This window comes from Heloderma suspectum, chromosome 15, assembly GCF_057233095.1.
Source record: "Heloderma suspectum isolate Gila_16-S chromosome 15, 16-S_ref, whole genome shotgun sequence".
Taxonomy (NCBI): Eukaryota; Metazoa; Chordata; class Lepidosauria; order Squamata; family Helodermatidae; genus Heloderma; species Heloderma suspectum.
Window position 1 is genome coordinate 21,764,763 of NC_139472.1, and position 22,067 is coordinate 21,786,829.

General features: G+C 50.4%; 1 protein-coding gene across 3 annotated transcripts in view; it reads left to right on the forward strand.

The window, feature by feature from the left end:
- Positions 1-8,159: 8,159 nt before the first annotated feature.
- Positions 8,160-22,067, forward strand: part of ACOT7 (acyl-CoA thioesterase 7) — a 112,835-nt gene continuing 98,927 nt past the window's right edge. The window contains exon 1 of one of the 3 annotated variants that reach the window (XM_084821832.1): positions 8,160-8,261. Coding sequence is in view for 1 of the 3 variants with exons in the window: in XM_084821831.1 (XP_084677957.1) it covers positions 10,857-10,924 (68 nt within the window). In the remaining 2 variants the exon portion in view is untranslated. Of the gene's footprint in view, positions 8,262-10,708; positions 10,925-16,386; positions 16,568-22,067 lie in introns of those variants that run through there. The other 2 variants (XM_084821831.1, XM_084821835.1) reach the window with 2 other exon arrangements.

The window sequence follows — 22,067 nt, forward strand, 5'->3', positions numbered from 1 at the left end:
GAAGAGCGGCCGCGCGCATGCGCCCGCCGAGCTCCGCCCGCCCCTCCACTTCCGGGCTGCGAGCCTTGCGTCCCGGCGGCGTATGCGCATGCGCTTTTTCTGAAAACCATAGAGATCGACTCCGCTTGCGGGGGCCCGGCTTCCGGTGCGACTTTCGACTCCTGCTGAGCCTCCGGGCTCGCCTGGGCTCCTCCCCTGCCGAGCGCCGAGAGTGTCGATCGGCGGCCCCCGTCTGCTCTGTCCTCTCCTCGCGCTCTCAACCGGCCGCTCGCGTGGGTCGATGAGACCGATTGAGCGCGCCTTGGCAGGAGCCGGAACTGACGCTTTGGCGCGGGGCACGATGGGAATTGTAGTGTTGCTTTTCTGTGGGAAATGGGGAGACTGAGGGGGCGCACTTTGAAAAGGGAGGCGGGGCTGAATGGGTAAGTTGAGGGAATCCTCAGTGCCGAGACTACAACTCCCATCATCGCCTACTGGTCAGGGATGCTGGGCTTTGTAGTCCAGCCACATCTGGAGGGCTTCAGGTTGCGGGGAGACTGACCAAGAGCCTTTTGGTACCTTAAGGCAGCCCTCCCCCGACAAGGTGGCACCCTCCAGATGTGGTGGACTACAATTCCCAGCATCCCCATGGCCAACATGCTGGCTAGGGAAGATGGGGGTCACAGTCCCAACACGTCTGAAGGGTGCCACATTGTGAGGGAGGCTGCCGTGCTGGCTGGGCATGATGTGTGCTGTGATCCAACACATCTGGAGGGGACCACATCTGGCTGGGGATGATGGGGGTTGTAACAAATGACATGTAAAACAAGCACAGTGACCTTTTACACAGCAGTCTTGGTGGTGATCCCACAAACATCCTGACTTTGATAAACGAAGGCAGTGGCATAAACCACCCACAGGGACACACACCATTATCTTGATTCAGGCCACAGGTGATGTAACTGAATTTCGTGATGAATTGTCATTGACCGGTTTTACATGGGATTTACTTCTGAAGTTCCTTTGTTCGAGAATGGCACTCTGAAGGCCAGCGGTAAGAATGTCCTGGGAGGCGGAACCTGCTGGTTTCTGAGCATTGCCCATTTCAGTGTCTGCTTTGTAGGCGTTTATCCCTTTTTGTAGAGGCTGGCTTGTTTGTCTGACATAGAAAGCAAAAGGGCGTTGCTGGCAGACAATGACATATATCACACTGGAAGATGAGCAGGAGAATGACTCCCTGAGGTTGTGCCCGACTGACGATATTGGGTCCTGTCATCGGGGCCCAAGTGTGACAGGGGGTTGGGTGCAACCCTGTTACCACAAGGAATTAAAATACTGAAGCTAATTAAAACGCAGCGCACACTTGAAAATATTTATGGAAACTTATTTCCCTGTGTCTATGTACCTATTGCCTGTGAGTTTAGCTGGAGACAATCAGAGAAGCAACATTCTGAAGACTGAGTTGCTGGCCCCAACCCTCCTCCTGAACAGAGTGCTTGTGCACTTAAACGAGGACTCATGTTTTAGGAGTGCTTCAGCAAGGGTATGGGGAGGGCTTAGTCTAAACCACAAGCGCTTCCCCCTGACCTCCCACAGTGTTAGCCAAATCATCTCCCCACCCCACAGCCTTCTAAAAGTGACAGCTAAGAGCACAATCCTGTGCATGTTTGGACAGAAAGAACTCCTACGACTCCCAGCATGCTGGCTGGGGAATGCTGGGAGTTGTAGGACTTTTTTCTGTCTACACAGCCATAGGTTTGTGCCGTAGGAGGGCTGTTACCAAGAATCTCAGCCTCACTGCTGCTTTTAAGAATACTCCTAATAACGTTCACTCTGGAAATCCCCATGCGGCTGGGTAAAGTGTGTCAAATAGAAGGCTTGGGCACAGAGCGTGAAAACAGGCGCCGAAGGGCAAGTATTCCTTTGGGATCTACAGAGGATGAAATTACTGCCGATCTGCAGGAGGCATGAAACCTCTTGCTGTAGTCTGTCTGAACCCAGCTCCACCCACAACAAAGCCAGTACAGGCACACTCTCCGATCTGACTGATCATAGCCCCGCTGGTGTAGCTGCACAGTTTCTTTTGACTGGTAGCACTTTGGGGCATGGATGCTCTCACAGTCGTTACAGCCATCCTGAGGTTGTCTGTTTCCTTCTGGTGATTTTTCCTGTTTTGTTTTTTGGAGTGGGGGTAACTTTAAAAACATTTCCTGGTGTTACCTGTTTACTGTCCTTTTCCCAAGTTCCCAGGAGTGGTGCCCTCCAGATGTGTTGGATTACAACACACATCATGCCCAGCCAAAAAAAAATCTTGTACATTTTTATTTACGGAATCCATGGTAGGGTGGCCATGAGTCCTATTTTACAGAGAACATTCCTCTGTTTGAAGGGCTGTCAGGAGAGCAGACAGACCAGGCAGGTACATAGGTTGCCTGGTTATAGTCTTCCCCAATATGCAGGGATAGATTGTTTTTTATTATTATTATTATTACTACTACTACTACTACTACATCCCACCTTTTTTCCTCTTGCAAGGAACCCAAGGCGGCTTACATGACCCTCCTCCTCTCCATTTGATCCTCACAACAACCCTGTGAGGGAGGTTAGTCTGAGAGTGAGCTTCTTGGCTGAGTGGGGACTAGAACCCAGGTCTCCTGAATCCAAGTCCAACACTTGAACCACCACACCCCAGTGGCTCTCTATTTCTATTTATAGTAATTATTTCTAAATGTACATCTATATCTATAAATGAGCAAATGCACATTTTATGCAAGCCTGTATCCTCTTTTGACCCTTTTCTGGTGAGGCATTTGCTTTTTGGCAGCACGTAGACCACCCTAATCCCTAGCCAGGGCCAGCTTTAAGGCAGGGTCAACGGTTAACTGGTTCAGAGAGTTGTCTCCTCTGCATTTTCCATCATGGATTCCACGGATTAGTCTGTCCCTTCTTAATATCCATGTCAGAGTCCATCATGGCAATTTTGAGGAAATTCAGTTCAAACTCCTTAACTGCCTCCTCAGACTGCTTCGATCACAAGTTAAATTTAAAAACTGCTCCACAGGAGTTGGCCCAAAATGATCCTTCAAAAGTTTTTCTCTAAACTAAGGTTCCTTCCCTAGTTTTTCAGGGCTTAACAGATTCCTCTTATCAGACGATGGAGGGGGGGCATGGAAGCCTCTCCAGTCCTGAGCAGGATTTCTGTGTTTTTACTCCCATCCATTACGTCATTAGCAGCATAAAAGCCGCCAGTATTTCATAGTCCTCCCCACAGTTTTGCTGCTGCAGATGACCGAGTCCCTGCAGTGGGAGCCACATGGGATCCCCCAAGAGCAGGAAGGAACCACCAAAGGAACATGGAACCACATTTTTCTAGCATCCTTTTGGATGGGGTTGTGGGTTCAGGTCTTTCCCGTTGCCAGATCTCATGTTGCAAACACAGCAGTGCTGCAAGTGGGCTTCTTCATAGCAGAAGGTGGCTGCGTTCAGCTTTGCCTCCAACGGACTTAACTGCTGTTTTCCAGACAGGGCCAGCCAACAGAACTCTAGTTTACAGGAACCCAGCAGGGCCAAACAAAAACGAAGGAAAGCTGAAACTTCCCTAGTGGCTACTTGTACATATTAAAAGGGGGTCCTCAGGCATCTTTCCCACCCACCCCAGTTTTTATTTACTTATCTAAGCATCACATAAACAAGAGGAAAACACAACATTTTGACAAGAGTAATAATACTTGCTTGTTTAAAACATATCTAGGGCCCCTTTCAGGGCAGGAGCCCTCCCAAGGCAACTTACAGTAATAAAATAGACTGTCCCCATCACAGGCGTGTTTGGTGGTAACATGAGAAACGCCGTCTTGGTGGCCTCTCCCAGGCTGTGGCCCTCCCTCCCAATGGAGTCTAGGAGCAGTATTCAATGTTAGTCCTACTTAGAGTAAACCCATTGAAATTAATTGGACTTAGGTTAGTCCAAGCTTTCTTCAGCTACATGCATAGTAAAAGACAGAGGAAAGAAATGGTGGTTCAGCTATTAAATAAGGATGGCAAATGATAACAGATGACAAAGAAAAGGCAGAAGTGCTCAATCCCTACTTTGGCTCAGTCTTCTCCCAAAAGAGGGTCTATGACCCCCCTGGCAAAGGCGAAGTACAGGCTGAAGGGGCAGGATTGCAGCTTCAGATCAATAGGCATATGGTCAAGGAACACCTCATTACTTTGAATGAGTTCAAATCTCCAGGGCCAGATGAACTGCATCCTAGAGTCATAAAGGAACTGGCAGAAGAACTCTCAGAACCGCTGCCTATTTTCTTTGAGAAATCATGGAGGACGGGGGAAGTGCCAGATGACTGGAGGAGGGCTAATGTTGTCCCTATCTTCAAAAAGGGTAAAAAGGAGGAACCTGGGAACTACAGACCAGTCAGTCTGACATCAATCCCTGGGAAAATTCTGGAGCAGATGATAAAGGAATCCATCTGGAAGCACCTTGAAACCAATGCCGTGATTACTCGAAGCCAACATGGATTTGTCAAGAACAAATCCTGCCAGACAAATCTGACCTCCTTTTTTGATCAAGTAACCTCCCTTGTGGACTGTGGGAATGCAGTGGACATCATATACCTCGACTTCAGCAAAGCTTTCAACGAAGTGCCCCATGATCTCCTGATGAGCAAAGTAGCTCAAAGTGGGCTAGATGAAACAACGATCCGGTGGATCCACAGTTGGCTACAGGACTGGACTCAAAGAGTGCTGATCAATGGGATCTTCTCCAACTGGGGAGAGGGAACGAGCAGGGTACCGCAGGGCTCAGTCCTGGGCCCAGTGCTCTTCCACATTGTTATTCATGACTTGGAGGAGGAGGTGCAGGGAATGCTGATCACATTTGCAGATGACACAAATTTGGGCGGGATAGCTAATACTTTGGAAGACAGAAACAAAATTCAAGGTGATCTTGACAGGCTGGAGCGCTGGGCAGAAAACAACAGAATGACATTTAATAGGGATAAATGCTAAGTTCTGCACCTAGGAAAAAGAAACTAAATGCACAGTTCCAAGATGGGGGATACCTGGCTCATCAACACTACAAGCGAGAAGGATCTTGGAATTATTGCAGATCCCAAGCTGATTATGAGGCAACAATGTGATGTGGCTGCAAAAAAGGCAAATGCTCTTTTGGGCCGCATGAATAGAAGCATAGCTATCAAATCCCGGGAAGTACTAGTTCCCCTCTACTCAGCACTGGTTAGGCCTCATCTGGAGTACTGTGTCCAGTTCTGGGCTCCGCACTTTAAGAAGGATGCAGACAAGCTGGAGAGGGTTCAGAGGAGGGCAACAAAGATGATCAGGGGACTGGAAACAAAGCCCTGTGAGGAGAGACTGGAAGAACTGGGCATGTTTAGCCTTGAGAAGAGAAGACTGAGGGGAGACAGGATAGCGCTCTTCAAGTACTTGAAAGGTGGTCCCAGAGAGGAAGGCCAGGATTTCTTCTCCATCATCCCAGAGTCCAGGACACGGAATCATGGGCTCAAGTTACAGGAAGCCAGATTCTGGCTGAACATTAGGAGAAACTTCCTTACTGTGAGAGCAATACAACAATGGAACCCATTACCCAGGATGGTGGTGGGCTCTCCCACACTGGAGGCATTCAGGATGAGGCTGGACAGCCATCTGTCAGGGATGCTCTGACTTGGATTCCTGCACTGAGCAGGGGGTTGGACTCGATGGCCTTGTAGGCCCCTTCCAACCCGACTATTCTATGATTCCATGAAATACAAGGCCCACTGCAGTGCTGAAGCTGGGCCCTGACACTGAGGGTGCTTGACTGACCCGTGACACCAAACAGAGAGATGTGGCGTAGTGACCTACCCCCAGCGGAGTCTGACGGGAAAGAGGCAAGAGCCAGAGCAGCCACTCAGGCAGAGATGCAGTGAGCAGCCTCCTGGATGAGTGGATGCTCTGAGCTCATAAGAGCCTTTTGTTATTGCATCAATCTATTTCTTGGACCGTGCTAACAAATGGCCTGAGTATGCTGCTTTAAAAGGTGCTCCAAAAGGAATTTGGAGAGGTGCGGCTCATTATGTAGTACTAAGAAATGCTCCTCCAGCTGGGATTCTCTTTCCTGCCCAACAAAGATCCAAATGCAGACGCTGTCTTTGGCTCATGCACCAATCATTCCCCTGGTCCACTTAAGTGCATTTTCATATCGCTGTGACTGATTTTGCTTCAACTCCCTTGTAAGGGATTTCTTCCCCCTCTCAACCAGCCGAATGTCATTATGGTTACACTGCTAAGCACTCCTAATGGAAAGTAATCAAGTGGGATTTATTTCTACGCAAGTATGTTTTGAATCAGATGGCCAATCTTAAAATAAAATGAAAATTAACTCTAGATTGGCAGCAATTAGAAAAAGAAAAGGAAAAAAAAAAGAATTGGTACATTGTGAAAAGAACCCCTGGAAAGAACTCATTTCAGGCATTAAATAATTGATTCTGTCTAAAAATAGCACCTAGGGAGGAAGCCCTGCTGAGAGGCAAGATGGAGACAGACTGCTGAGTCATGCCAGCATTAAAAAAAAAAAAAACTCAGTGAAGTAGGGCGAATCAAAGCATATAAAAATAAAAAATAAAATATAGTAAGCAACAATTTGTTTTGGGGCAGAACGGGTGGGGAGAAATCCTTGGAAAAACTGGAAATGTCTAGGATTTCCAGCTGTAAGGCTAATTTGCCCTAATTACTGGTTCTAGTCCATTAGTGCCTCAATTTTGTCCCAAGTTTTGCCTCAGGGGATCCCTTGTTAAACATTTCACTTCTGTGAGTTGCTAACAGGCCATTCTTCAGGGCTCCCCTCCCTCCCCAGAGTCTCTAGAAAAGCAGCCTCCACCAACCAGGTACCCTCCGGATGTGTTGGACTGCAACTCCCATCATGCTGGCTGGGAATGATGGGAGTTGCAGTCCAACACATCTGGAGGACACCAGCTTGGGGGAAATTGATGCAGAGTTAAGACAAATCTTTTAAACAGCCGGTGCAGCATAGTAATAGAGCCAGGGAAAGCCAGGTTCAACCTTGGCCACCTCCACCTATAAACCTCACTGGGCGACTGATGAAATTATATTTTGTTTTGCTGTTTAATTGTATGTTTTAAAGTTTGTTGTTGTTCAGTCGTTCAGTTGTGTCCGACTCTTTGTGACCCCATGGACCATAGCACGCCAGGCCTTCCTGTCCTGCGCTCTCTCCCGGAGTGTGCTCAAGTCCATCTTCATTGCATCGGTGATGCTATCCAGCCATCTCATCCTCTGCCGTCCCCTTCTCCTTTTGCATTCAGTCTTTCCCAGCATCAGGGTCTTTTCCAGAGAGTTTTCTCTTCACATTAGGTGGCCAAAATATTTGAGCTTCAGCTTCAGTATCTGTCCTTCCAATGAGCACTCAGGGTTGATTTCCTTTAGGATGGACTGATTTGACCTCCTTGCAGTCCAGGGGACTCGTAAGAGTCTTCTCCAGCACCACAGTTCGAAGGCATCAATTCTTCGGCGCTCAGCCTTCCTTATAGTCCAGCTCTCACAGCCATACGTTGCCACTGGGAAAACTATAGCTTTGATTATACGGACCTTTGTCAGCAAGGTGATGTCTCTGCTTCTTACTATACGGTCTAGGTTTGCCATAGCTTTCCTCCCAAGGACCAAGCGTCTTTTAATTTCATGGCTACAGTCACCACCTGCGGTGATCTTGAAAGAAGAAAAAAAAATATATTTACGCTTCAATGAAAGCAAACCAAATATCCAAATATAAGTCCAATTGCAAATTATACCTTTACAGCACTCTTCCAAACAATGCAGGTATTATTAAATCTTCACTCCGCTGCTCCATAAACTGTAAGTAGGGATGTACGAATCCCTTACCTTGTTCCCGTCCGGGCATCTGCGGTGGGGGGGAGGCGATCTGTCCCTCCCCCCGGAATCATCCCCAGTCTGCTCCGCTCCGTGGCAAGGCCACGTAGCTGCCGGCCAGAGCTGGCCGCAGCCAGACTTCTGGCTGCTGCTGGGCTGCTGTGGCTGCAAATGGTGGCCGTCGTAAATACTTACGTAGCCTATTACGGCAAAGAGCAGGGGCGCAAATGGCGTAGCGGCTGCCATTTGCGTCCCTGGTCTTTGCCGTGATAGGCTATGTAAAGTAGCCTATCACGGCCTAATGCAGGCACGCAAATGGCGGCCACTACGACAGCTGCCATTTGCGGCCGCAGCAGCCCAGCAGCGGCCAGAAGATGAGCTGGAGCTGCCGCCGCATCCACCGCCAGGTAGGTCCGTTCCAGGGGGGATTCCGGGGGGTGGCAGGGGGGTAGCCCGTTCCGCCACGGACTCCAGGGGGCCAGATTCTTTAGGCAGTTCACCTATGGCATTTTTAGAAGCCTTTGCTGGGGGAGCAATTGGGGGGGTAGGTGGTGTTCTCAGACCTTTTGTTTTTCCCTTTGATACTGCCATCCTTCACTTCCAGAAGCACAAGCAAGTATAATTGCAGAAACAGAAAACAAACAAACATTTAATTAGATTTAAGTACCAGTCCCCAGATATTGCTGGTAGTTTTAAGTTCACAGATATTTTTTGGAACTTGTCAGTCCTGTAGTCTCCTAATTGCTAGGAGTTTCAAACAGCATTCAGTAGATGATACTCCAGCCACTGACCTTAGATTGCAGCCCTTCTGCTGCACTGCAAAAGCAGCTGTTCTTCCAAGATTTCAACCGGATGGTACTGTAAGATTCCCCTTTAAATTCCAGGGGAATTTAAAAAGGTTTCTCAACCTTTTCATAGCTGTTTGAGATAAGCAACCTGCGGAGCTCCGCAGGTCACTGCCAAGACTACATGGCTCTGGCTGGAAGTCAGTAGTGGCAGCATCCTAATAAAAGTTTATTAAAGGAGCACTCCCACTGTTGCCCCCCAAACTATGCAATGCACTCCCTCAAGAACGAGTGACTCTCAGACTGTTGGGTTTTAGAAAATAGTGCAGAAACATCTTTTTAATTTAGCCTTTTAAAATGTGTAGCTTTCATGTTTAACTGTTTTTTTTAAAGCATGGATTTAATGTTTTTATTGGTTTAAATTGTTATGCACACCTTGACAGCTTTTTAGCAAGTAAGCCGGTACAGAAATGTCAATGATAAATAAATCAGGTGTCACGAGGTAGGCCCGCTTCTGCACACGCTCATAGATATCATCTCATAGAAGAAGAGTAGGGTTGGGAGAGGCCTACAAGACCATCACTTCCAACCCTCTGCTCAGTGCAGGAGTCCAAGTCAGAGCATCCCCGACAGATGGCTGTCCAGCCCCCTCTCGAATGGCTCCAGTGGGGGAGAGCCCCCCGCCTCCCTATGCTTCGCACCTTGGAGAGCTCCTTTGGAGTTCTGACTGAAACCCGGAGCAGATTCGCCCCACACACTGACATCAGAGCCAGCAGCCTCCACTGGCTTTTCCCAAGCTGGTGCCCTCCAGATGTTTTGGACTAGAACTCCCAGCATTCCTGAGCATTGGGCTGATGGGAGCTGGAAGGCACCAGGTTGAGGACAGAATCGTAGGGTGGGAAAGGGCCTGCAAGACCGTCGAGTCCAGCCCCCTGCGCAGTGCAGGAAGCCTGATTCCCAGGCGGTGGCCCATCCAAGCACCGGCCAGGGCTGACCCTGCTTAGCCTCCGAGATCAGGCGCACCCAGCCCTTTGCTTGCTCCGGAAGCGGCAGTCAGTTCAGTCCATCCTGAAGGAAATCAACCCTGACTGCCCATTGGAAGGACGGATACCGAAGCTGAAGCTCAAATATTTCGGCCACCTGACGCGAAGAGAAAACTCCGTGGAAAAGACCCTGACGCTGGGAAAGGTCGAAGGCAACAGGAGAAGGGGACGGCAGAGGCTGGGATGGCTGGATAGCATCACCGACGCAATGAATGTGAACTTGAGCACGCTCCGGGAGGGAGCGCAGGACAGGGAGGCCTGGCGTGCTGTGGTCCAGGGGGTCACGCAGAGCCGGACACGGCTGAACGACTGGACAACGCAGAAGCGGAAGCTGCGGCTGCCGTGCAGACAGCACTAGGCCAAGAAGTAACATGTTGACGGCAATTCCAAATGCCATATGGCATTTGGAATTGCCGTCAACATGTTACTTCTTGGCCTAGTGCTGTCTGCACGGCAGCCGCAGCTTCCGCTTCTGCGTTGTCCAGTCGTTCAGCCGTGTCCGGCTCTGCGTGACCTCTAGCGCGGGGGGATCATCACCACCACCACCACCACCGCCACCACAGGGCCTTGAGAGGTGGCTAAGAAACTGCTGAGTTAAATAAGGCCAAAGTCATTATTGTGTTGGCTTCGAGTTTTTAAAAATGAATGACGAAGCCTATTACATGTATCTATAATTATTATTGCATCTGCGATGTGCCTCAATAGCGCCAACCGGGGGAGGGGAGGGGAGGGGCGGGCCGCTCTACCCCGCGCTTCTCTATTGTGGCGCAATCGTCTGCCCGCGTGTTCCGCTCGGGGCCGGAAGCGGCTGCCGGCGCCGCGGGCAGTCTCCATGGAGCCGGCGACCTACTCCCCCACACGCAGAGGGCGCGGCGGCGGCTCCTTTGTTGGTGTCACGTGGGCAGAGGGCGGGCTCTCCGGCTCGGAGCGGGGCCGGGCGCCGGAAAAACGCTGGCCAATGGGGAGCGGGTTGGCGGGCGGGCGGGCGAAGGGGAGGCGGAGGCGCCCGGGAGGGGAGCCAATCCCGGGGGAGGTGGGCGTGGCGCGCCCGAGAGGCCCCTCCCCTCCGTCTTTCCGACAGGCAGGCGGCCGGCCGCCCGCCTTCTTTCACTCCCGCCGCCCGCCCGGCCGCCTCTCCCGCCGCCGCCTCTCCCGCCGCCGCCGCCGCCGCCTCATGCAGGCCGCCGGGGCTCCCGCCAGCGGGGAAGCCGCCCACGCCCCGTCCGCCATCCAGATCAGCAGGTAGCGCCGCGCTCCTCGGCAGGCGGCTCCGTGATCCCATTGTGAAGAAGGTGCCGGGTCGAGGCTGGCGCTGGCGAAGTCAGAAAGACAGGCCGTGCCTCTGGGCATGTGCAGAGCGTCTGGGGGCGTGCCTCTGGGCATGGGCAGAGGGCCTCCGGGGAGGAGGGCGTGCCCCTGGGCACGTGTAGGCTCTGGGGTGCCCCAGGGCATCCGCAGAGTGTGCCCCTGGGCATGGGCAGAGGGCCCCAGGAGAGGAAGGCGTGCCGCTGGGCATGTGGGGACTCTGGGGCAGCTCAGGACATCCACAGAGTGTGCCTCTGGGCATGGGCAGAGGGCCCCAGGGAAGGAGGGCATGCCCCTGGGCACGTGTAGACTCTGGGGTGTCTCAGGACATCCACAGAGTGTGCCTCTGGGCATGGGCAGAGGGCCCCAGGGAAGGAGGGTGTGCCCCTGGGCATGTGTAGGCTCTGGGGTGTCCCAGGGCATCCGCAGAGTGTGCCCCTGGGCGTGGGCAGAGGGCCCCAGGAGAGGAAGGCATGCCCCTGGGTATGTGGGGACTCTGGGGTGTCTCAGGACATCCACAAAGTGTGCCTCTGGGCATGGGCAGAGGGCCCCAGGGAAGGAGGGCATGCCCCTGGGTATGTGGGGACTCTGGGGCAGCTCAGGACATCCACAGAGTGTGCCTCTGGGCATGGGCAGAGGGTCCCAGGGAAGGAGGGCATGCCCCTGGGCACGTGTAGACTCTGGGGTGTCTCAGGACATCCACAGAGTGTGCCTCTGGGCATGGGCAGAGGGCCCCAGGGAAGGAGGGCATGCCCCTGGGTATGTGGGGACTCTGGGGCAGCTCAGGACATCCACAGAGTGTGCCTCTGGGCATGGGCAGAGGGCCCCAGGGAAGGAGGGCATGCCCATGGGCACGTGCAGACTCTGGGGTGTCTCAGGACATCCACAGAGTGTGCCTCTGGGCATGGGCAGAGGGCCCCAGGGAAGGAGGGCATGCCCCTGGGCACGTGTAGACTCTGGGGTGTCTCAAGACATCCACAGAGTGTGCCTCTGGGCATGGGCAGAGGGCCCCAGGGAAGGAGGGCATGCCCCTGGGCACGTGTAGACTCTGGGGTGTCTCAGGACATCCACAGAGTGTGCCTCTGGGCATGGGCAGAGGGCCCCAGGGAAGGAGGGCATGCCCCTGGGTATGTGGGGACTCTGGGGCAGCTCAGGACATCCACAGAGTGTGCCTCTGGGCATGGGCAGAGGGTCCCAGGGAAGGAGGGCATGCCCCTGGGCACGTGTAGACTCTGGGGTGTCTCAGGACATCCACAGAGTGTGCCTCTGGGCATGGGCAGAGGGCCCCAGGGAAGGAGGGCATGCCCCTGGGTATGTGGGGACTCTGGGGCAGCTCAGGACATCCACAGAGTGTGCCTCTGGGCATGGGCAGAGGGCCCCAGGGAAGGAGGGCATGCCCATGGGCACGTGCAGACTCTGGGGTGTCTCAGGACATCCACAGAGTGTGCCTCTGGGCATGGGCAGAGGGCCCCAGGGAAGGAGGGCATGCCCCTGGGCACGTGTAGACTCTGGGGTGTCTCAAGACATCCACAGAGTGTGCCTCTGGGCATGGGCAGAGGGCCCCAGGGAAGGAGGGCATGCCCCTGGGCACGTGTAGACTCTGGGGTGTCTCAGGACATCCACAGAGTGTGCCTCTGGGCATGGGCAGAGGGCCCCAGGGAAGGAGGGCATGCCCCTGGGTATGTGGGGACTCTGGGGCAGCTCAGGACATCCACAGAGTGTGCCTCTGGGCATGGGCAGAGGGCCCCAGGGAAGGAGGGCATGCCCATGGGCACGTGCGGACTCTGGGGTGTCTCAGGACATCCACAGAGTGTGCCTCTGGGCATGGGCAGAGGGCCCCAGGGAAGGAGGGCATGCCCCTGGGCACGTGTAGACTCTGGGGTGTCTCAAGACATCCACAGAGTGTGCCTCTGGGCATGGGCAGAGGGCCCCAGGGAAGGAGGGCATGCCCCTGGGCACGTGTAGACTCTGGGGTGTCTCAGGACATCCACAGAGTGTGCCTCTGGGCATGGGCAGAGGGCCCCAGGGAAGGAGGGCATGCCCCTGGGTATGTGGGGACTCTGGGGCAGCTCAGGACATCCACAGAGTGTGCCTCTGGGCATGGGCAGAGGGCCCCAGGGAAGGAGGGCATGCCCATGGGCACGTGCGGACTCTGGGGTGTCTCAGGACATCCACAGAGTGTGCCTCTGGGCATGGGCAGAGGGCCCCAGGGAAGGAGGGCGTGCCCCTGGGCACGTGTAGACTCTGGGGTGTCTCAGGACATCCACAGAGTATGCCTCTGGGCATGGGCAGAGGGCCCCAGGGAAGGAGGGCATGCCCCTGGGCACGTGTGGACTCTGGGGTGTCTCAGGACATCCACAGAGTGTGCCTCTGGGCATGGGCAGAGGGCCCCAGGAGAGGAAGGCATGCCCATGGGTATGTGGGGACTCTGGGGCAGCTCAGGACATCCACAGAGTGTGCCTCTGGGCATGGGCAGAGGGTCCCAGGGAAGGAGGGCATGCCCCTGGGCACGTGTAGACTCTGGGGTGTCTCAGGACATCCACAGAGTGTGCCTCTGGGCATGAGCAGAGGGCCCCAGGGAAGGAGGGCGTGCCCCTGGGCATGTGTAGGCTCTGGGGTGTCTCAGGACATCTGTGGAGTGTGCCTTTGGGCATGGGCAGAGGGCCTTGGGGAAGGAGGGCGTGCCTCTGGGCATGGGAGAACACTATGTCCTATGCCACAGGGCACTGGATGCATTTGCTTGTTTTGAAATATTTATATCCTGCTGTTGTTGCCAGATGACCATGCATGGTGGCTAACAATATGTCTTATTAAAATGATTTAACAATAAAAAAAGAGAACTAAATGGAGAAAAACCAGAGAGCAAGCAGCCCCCCAAAGCAGCAGGAACAGTCAGCTAAGGAGGAAGGAAAACAATAGCACAAATCCAGCCAGGCCAAACCCTGCAAAAGAGAAACCATGAGAAATCAAGAGCAGGGCCAGTGTTGCTTCTCCCCCCAAACCCTCCCACAACGGCCAGGTTTTCCCCTGAGGCTGTAGGGAAGCCCAGTGGGTCTGTCTGAGGAGGGCCTTTCACGGTGTTGGTGCCATGCTCGAAAAGGCCCTGCTCCATTGTGAGGGAAAAGGACCTTACAATGTAAACGTCAGCAGTATTGGAGGTTGGGGGGTGGGAAACAAAAGTAACAAGCAGTTAAAAAAAACTTGTAGGTTGCAAGAGGAGAGCACACATATTTCAGCATCCGTGTTCATGAGGGTTTCCCGGGCGGTGGGGGGAGTTGTGATTTAGAGCATATGGCATGGGTGGTGATGGAAAGTAACATGCTGCGTGTGGTATGAAATGCCCTGTGGCAGCGTGAGAGTTTTGCCCAGATATGCTTTATGAGTGCATGAAAGTGTTTTCACATATCGGGAGCAGTTTAAATCCAGTTTAAGAAGGTTATGGGGGAGAAACTGGTCTCTTTTCCTAAGGTAAGTGTGGGCTAGATCTATGTGTGTGTGGTGGATGCTGAGAGAGTCTTGTGGCACCTTAAATTTCTTCATCTGATAAAAAATCCCACTTCGTCTCTTGCCCTATGAACATAATGCATTGGCACCTTACATTACCATTGGACTGCTTGCTGATCTTGCTACCATGGACTAACAGAGCTGTTTTGCAGAACGCTAGGATGTTGCAAACATTCACCACTTGTCCTGCATGTGTCTTTCAGTCTATGTGTGTTTGTGTCCAGTAAGTAAGACAAGGTGAATGTTGAAAGGCCTGACCACAGATGCTTCACTGAAAAACTGCATATCTCTATGTGCAAGTTAAAATGGTGTCTCTTTGCCATCACACTGCAAACACTGCCATGACATTAACTCATGGGGCCTACTCTTGGCTTGTGATCTTTTGAGCTGCTTAGTTCAGGCTGTTTAAAATCAACAAGACATTGCTGGGAGAGGTTGTATGGTGGTTACTGGGGTTAAATTCCACCACTGTACTGATGAGAGGCAACTCTGTTCCTCCTTTCAGTCTTAGTTGGGCATGGGGGTGGATGTCCTGGGCAGGTGTCTGGTGTAAGTAATGCCCTTTGGGGGGAGGGCTGAAGCTCAGTGGGAGGGCCCCTGCTTTGCATGCAGAAGGTCCTAAGTTCAGTCCCCTGCATCTTCAGGATAGGGCTCGGAAAGATTCCTGTCTGAAATTCTGAAGAGCTGAATGTCAGTCAGTGTAGACTATATTCAGCTAGATGGACCAATGGTCTTACTCAACACAAGGCAGCTTCCAATATATGTAATGTCCTGGATGAGAGCCAGTATATTCCATGGCTTGTGCCTTTTTATCGGCTTCAGCTGGTGAGTCAATTGCAGCTGGTTGGGAGAGCAGGAAGGGAACTGTCCCCAGTCATACACACCTCAATAACATCTAGATTAGGTTACTGCGATGCACTCTAAACTCTGAAGACTTTTTGGAAACTCCAGTCAATTCAGAACAGCAGCAAAGCTGTTAATCAGAAGCTTGATTAACACTGCTTGTCACATCTTGCCAGATCTTACCAGTCTGTTTCTGGGCTAAATTCAAAGTGCTGGGTTTGGACTACAGCCCTCTAAAATTTAAACAAAGTGGGCCTGGGGGGACTTGAGGGATCCCTTGCCCAACTACTAAGATCTTTGCAGGTCCTCCTCAGAGTGCTTCCAACTCTTAAGAAGCAGTGGGTGAAAACAAAGAGCAGGGCCCTTGTTTTAGTTGATGTACTTCTCTGAAACTGTCTCCCCTTCTTCATAAGCCAGTGCCCTTGCTGATGGTTTTTAGGTGATAGATAAAGGTAGGTGTTAATGGGATTGAGTTTTAATCAGCCTTGTAAATAAGCCCACAAAAGTTACTAGTTCATGAATGTTTGTACTAGCCTGCTTGGGGCTGGCAAAGAAGAGGTGGAAAACTGTATTTCGATGCTGGGTGTGGAGGAGGGGGTTCCATCCTCAAGCAGCCCTCTTGGATTCTATATTCCACCCCTCTTCTGTCAGACCATTCATTCTCCTGCGTGCAATTCCTGGTCACCACTGGCAACCAGGCTAGTGCTTAAAGGCATGGCTGGTTTTACTGTTGCTTGATGAGCTGCTATACATACTATATTTCACTCTGAATTTTATGTTCTTTTTATGCTTGTTAACTGCTTGGGAATAAATAAATGAAGTAAATAAATGTAAATAGTATCAGTTCACCTCTCTCCCCACTCTGCCCTCACCTTGCTTCACACCTGGTGTCGCTGCTTGAACACCCAGTCCACTGTGCTTATCGTTATGTAGATGGTAAATGCATTTTACCCTCTATTCCCACCCTGAAAAATTTATGACCTGAGGTGTCACTTGTTTGCTATGGGTGTTGGTCTGTAACAGTACTAATCTGTTTCTTCAAGGGTTGGGTTGTAGAGACAGGCAACTGACTTGAATTTGACCTAGCTCTAGCGGCAAACACACAGACTGGAGTTTTAATTTGTACATTGGTGATGCAGGGGTGTGATGCACAGCTGTGGTTAGCCCCTCCTTTCCCATCGTGATATTTTCCGGAAATGGACAAGCTCAGACCTGCTGAATTTCATTGTGACAGTAAGCTTCCATTGATCTTCTCTGCTGCCGCTGCCATGGTATTGTAGCTGCAAGGTCACACTTTTTTTTGCCTAGGTTTAACGTGTTATCAGTGGTGGGGGACAGAAAATATCTTGGTATACCCTGTCGGTACAGTAGCAGAGGTCTGATGGATGGAGCATAGAGCTGGAAATTACGAGCTGGCTCCAGTCTTGTCTTCCCTTGGTGTGTTAGCATGTGAGAATAATTATACTCCCTGCACAGGCTGCTTTACACTATAGGGTATTCTAATCTACATACTCCCTCAGGTGGATTTTGCACCAAAGGTACTTAAGAGGTCTGAGAGGAGCTGGCTGCTCTTTCTTTAATCTGCTGTGCTCTTTGTTGTGCTGACTCACTGGATTTTCATTGGTTTTGTGCTGTTGGAGGGTTGTGCATTTGCAGGCTAAGTATAAAATCAGTCCTTTGGGATTTGCATTCATAAACATCTCTTCGGGCTTCTGGAGTTTTTTTTAATTTTGATAGCCTCTGGGAGGTGTTTTTTAGGCATTCTAGTAAAGATTAAGTCTAACCAGTGTGTGCTCCCATGTCCTTGATTTGGTTTTCATAAGTACTGATTCCTGAACAAATCCAGTGTTTTCTCCCTCTGGCATCCCTTTGCAAACTCCATCACCAGCAATGAAAAACAGTCCAATAGCCTGCAGAGCCAGAGAAAATGAACAGCTGGATTTGCACAATCTGGGTTCAAATTCCCCCTTGGTCCTGGGCAGCGTTCTCAGGTGTACTTGCCAACGTTGCTGTCTTGTGACATCAGGGCTGCTTCGCATGCATTATTTGCGCGGGGTGGGGAGGGGAACAAGTAAAGTGTGAATGCAACAGACATGTATCCTTCACTAGAGAGAGCCAGAATTAGCTACAGTTCCCTGTCAAATATAAGCTCAGTACCTTAGTGGTTAAGACGCTGAACTGCAGACTGGAAGGTTGGCAGGTCAGCAGTTCGAGACCCGAGTGCTGCGTGATGGAGCGAGCTCCCGTCTTCAGCCCCAGCTTCTGCCAACCTAGCAGTTCGAAAGCAAGAAATTGCAAGTAGATAAATAGGTACCGCCTCGGCGGGAAAGGTAACAACGTTCCGTGCACCTCGGTGTTCAGTCATGCCGGCCACATGACCACGGAAGCGTCTTCGGACAGCACTGGCTCTTCGGCTTAGAAACGGGGTTGAGCACCGCACCCTAGAGTCGGACACGACTGGTTGGGGACACCTTTACCTTTTTACCAAATCCAGGTTTGTTCCCATGTAATATGTCGGGGCACTGTTACCTATCAATAAAATGGGAGTGATTGTGGCTTGAAAAAACAAAACACCAGGTACCTAAAAATATACTGCTAATAGGATGTTTGGCTTCTCCCCCATTACTTGCACAGGATTTGATCCTAAATGTCTAATTTTCATCCATAAGATATGGGCTTTGATGCACAAGAATTTGAAGTAGTTTTTGCAGCCTGGTATAATTTCTTACCTCCCAGGACAGTTGGCATAAAGCTCCTTATGTGTAAGTAAGGTTCACCTCCGGGTGACCAGGGCATGAAGCATTTGTAAACTAGAGCTCAGTTGCTTCTGTTCTTTCCTGTCATCTTTGTGCCACAAAGGAGAATGTAGATGTGTGTAACTGTGCGGGCAAAAGACACACTGGGGAAGCCCTGGCAAAAAGCTTCTGTGGGTAACTCGGTGAGTATTTTTGCACAGCTAATATTAGGTTCTATTGTGCAGCCTCCAGCTGTGTTGGACTGCCACTCCCAACATACCCAGCCAGCAGTCCAAGGGCTGTGCTGCTAGGGATCATGGGAGTTATAGTCAAAAACATCTGGAGGGCACCAGTTTGGGGAAGGCTGACATAATGGATTTCTAGTAATGGCTCAGTATAGATGAAGCATTTCTGGATCTCTTGAGCGTGATCGAAAGGTTGAGAGCACTCCTTCAGGCTTCTGCACCTCCTTCCTCTCTGACCTTCTATCCCTCCCCCTCGGACTCATTCCTTCTTTCCCCTCTCACGCAAATTTTGGATATGGCCCTGCCCATTGCCTGCATGAGTCCCCGGACATGTTTGCCTGGAACCAGTTCGGCTCTTGAGCCAGAAAAGGTTCCCCACCCCTGAGCTACGCTTAGGGTTATGCGTGTACCAAATTGGATGCTAGCTTTAAACCAAAGTTTGCAACTATAGTTAGAAGTGGGTTTCAGATTCTGGTTTATAGTTAGCCATAGCACCAAAGAGGGAAGGAGGAGAGAATATGCACAGGAGAAGCAAGAAGAAACCCAGTGGGGGTGGGGAAGTTAGTTTACTGGTCAGAAATTGGCAGTTGCCTGTTTGACCGTGGGTAAATGTTCTATGAAGGTCTGATGCTGAGGATGCTTGAAGAACTGGCCTGCCACCTACTTAACATGATAGCAATTAGATCAGTGGTGTGAGTTTTCTGGGAAAAAAATGTACTAACTTGCATAGGGACATTTGCATTGGAAAAATTTCAGTTTGCATGGGAAAACCTCTAGAGAGTGATCTTATTTAGCATGTTTACTAAATACAAGTGAAATAAACAACAAAACTAAAAGAAAACCCATGTTAATTTTTTTGTCCCAGCACACCGCAAGTATTTGACCTGAAATATTTGAGGAAAAAAATGAAAGCACACTTAATGTGATTTAAATGTTACATTATGTAGACATATCTGTTGAAATACTTGTAAAAAATTAAAGACAATAGTATGTTTAAATGGAAAAAAAGAAACAAAGGTACTGAAAACTGTTGACACGCTAAGTTGGCCTTCCCCAACCTTGTGCCCCCCCCGAAATATGTTGGACTACAGCTCCTAGCATTCTTCGCCTAGCATGACTGGCTGGGGATACTGGGAGTTGTAGTCCAACCCATCTGGAGGGTGCCAGGTTGGGGAAGCCTGAACTAATTAATTTTAGCAACCCAAACAATTGTGCATGATATGCTGACAAACCCCTCATGTATTTTAACAGAGTGTAGCTCTCTTCCACCGAGTTTGTTGGGGCACCTTCAGTTTTGCTGTCAGTACTTCTATTTGGCATTGAGACATATATTTATTTATTTTTATGTATTTATTACATTCATATCCTGCCTTTTTTCCTCTTGCAAGGACCCAAGGTGGCTTTCTTGGTCCAGCTCGTCTGCATTTGATCCTCACAATAACCTTGTGAGGGAGGTGAGGCTGAGAGTCAGGGACTGGCTCAAAGTCACCAATGAGCTTCATGGCCCAGTGGGGACTTGAACCCGGATCTCCCCAATCCCAATCCAACACTCTAACCACTATACCTCTGGCTCTCTCATCGATGTATTCACTCACATATTTGCTAGGGATAATCACCTCAAAACCATTAATTACAACTTTTAAACTGCCAGATGTGCTTAATATTGTATTTGCAATTGGAATCCATTCATTGTTACTAATTAACTTATGAAATAGATTTTTTTCTGTTGAAAAATAAAGCTCTGGAAAAATGTTCACCCCGCTTCACTGTTTTAAATATAAAATGCTGCTTTTAATAACTGCTGATACTTTGTTTTAATGTCATTCTCCCCTGCCCACCACCAAAATGTGGGCCAATGTGTTTTTCAAGATAAAAGCTAAAAAGAAGACCAGATGACATTACGTTGCTCACGCTTATAGAAACGTTATCTTCCATGGTTAAAAGTTAGAATAATTCATTACAACCTACTGGCCAAGGCCTCCAATAGAATGGGAGAACTGGAATTAGGGCTCGGGCTTTGGCAGGGTGAATAATTTAGGCTTTCTAGTGAAAGGAGAAGGGAGAAGAGTCGTGCTGGCACCGCTCCTTTGTCGTTACAGGGCTAGTACGTCTTTAGTAGTGTTCTATTTGTTGGTTTTAGTTCAGTTAGGGTGCAATCCTAAGCATTTTTAGACAGAAAAATGTGTGGGGAATGCTGGAAGTTGCAGGACGTTTTGCTGTCTAAACACTCATAGGGTTGTGCCTTTATCCAATGTAAGGCAGGAGTGGGCAACTTGTGGCCCTCTGGAAGTTTTGACCTTGACCTGCAACTCCCACAAGCCCTCACCACTGGCTGTGCTAGAGCAGTAGGCCAGGATATCTGGAAGGCCACAAGTTGCCCACACCTGCTTTAAGCATGTTCTGGTGGCCGAGGGAATAGTGAGGGACCAAGGAGAAGGTTAGGCCTCCATAGGAGTGAGTGAGCAGGGGTTGTTATGACAAGGAGAGTAGAAGCATCAAAGGAGAGGAAGGCGCCTGAGACAGCTTTGCACGACTTTACCTTTTTAGCCCACTTCTCACCTCGATAACCTAGTTTGCTTAAGTGCAGCCCCCTTGGGTGAAATGGTGCTGGTAATGAATGCCAGTTCAACCAGTGGGGAGGTGTGCGAGCCAGTCAGATAGTCTCCATGGCCATATCTGGAAGCTATTGAAGAAGCCCAGCATAGCATCGCTTCCTCTTGTTTAAAAAATAAGTTTCTAGCTACCATTTGGTGGGGAAAGAAAAGGTAAAAAGAATCCATGCAGCAGTGAATACAATGAAAAGCTGCACTCTGGAGGGGAGTGCGGCCACGTTTGTGGGGGGCTTCCTTATTGGAAAGGTGATAAACTGGAGGATGTCAGGTTAGGGTTAAAGCTGCATCTGAACATAGTAAGGATTACTGACAGTCTGATCCTGTACGGAACTTTTCAGGAGTAAGTCCCGTTTAGTTCAGTGTAACTTGCTTCACTGTAAATGCGTATAAGATTCGGCCCGAGATATAATTAATTTCATTTATTACATTTCTATACTGTCCAATTGCCAACACTCTCTGGACAGTTTACAAAGATTGAAAGTCATAAAAATACAATATTGTAACATAATATAAAATCCATTTGCGTGCAACACACACGCTCCCTGCCAGGTTTTATAAGCCAAGAGGGGCAACAATCCAGTTCGGAAGTGGTTGCACTAACCTGTCCAAGCATCTTGTCAATGACCTTGACCTCAACCAGCTGAAACTCATTCAAGAAAACCAGACAAAACTGTGGTCTGGATACCTCACCTGATTCACCTGCTGTAACACTGGAGTCCAAGTCCCCGCAGATGCAAGAGATTTTATCTTGGAAGTGTCTTGCAAACATTTCACAGCAGGCCTCTGATGGATGCATTGTGTCCTTAGGGCACGTATGTAATAAGCCCCAGATGACCTTGGAAAGCTCCACATAGAGCATTCAATGGAAGCAGAGAGATAATGTTTCTTTGCCACCCTCACTGCCCCTGAATACATCCAACCATAGGCACACACCTTTATGGCGCGACCGTAAAGCCCTTGCAGCCATTTACGGCTTTATTTACATAAAACTCAGGGCTTTATGGCTGTCTTCCTCAAAGCAAAACAGCAATGGCAGCTGCCATTGCCAGAGGATCTGGAGCAGGCGTGCAATCCTCCCGGAGCAGAGGTAAGAGGTGCCATCCTGCCACAGGCTCTGGAGGCCAGATTCCACAGAATCTGG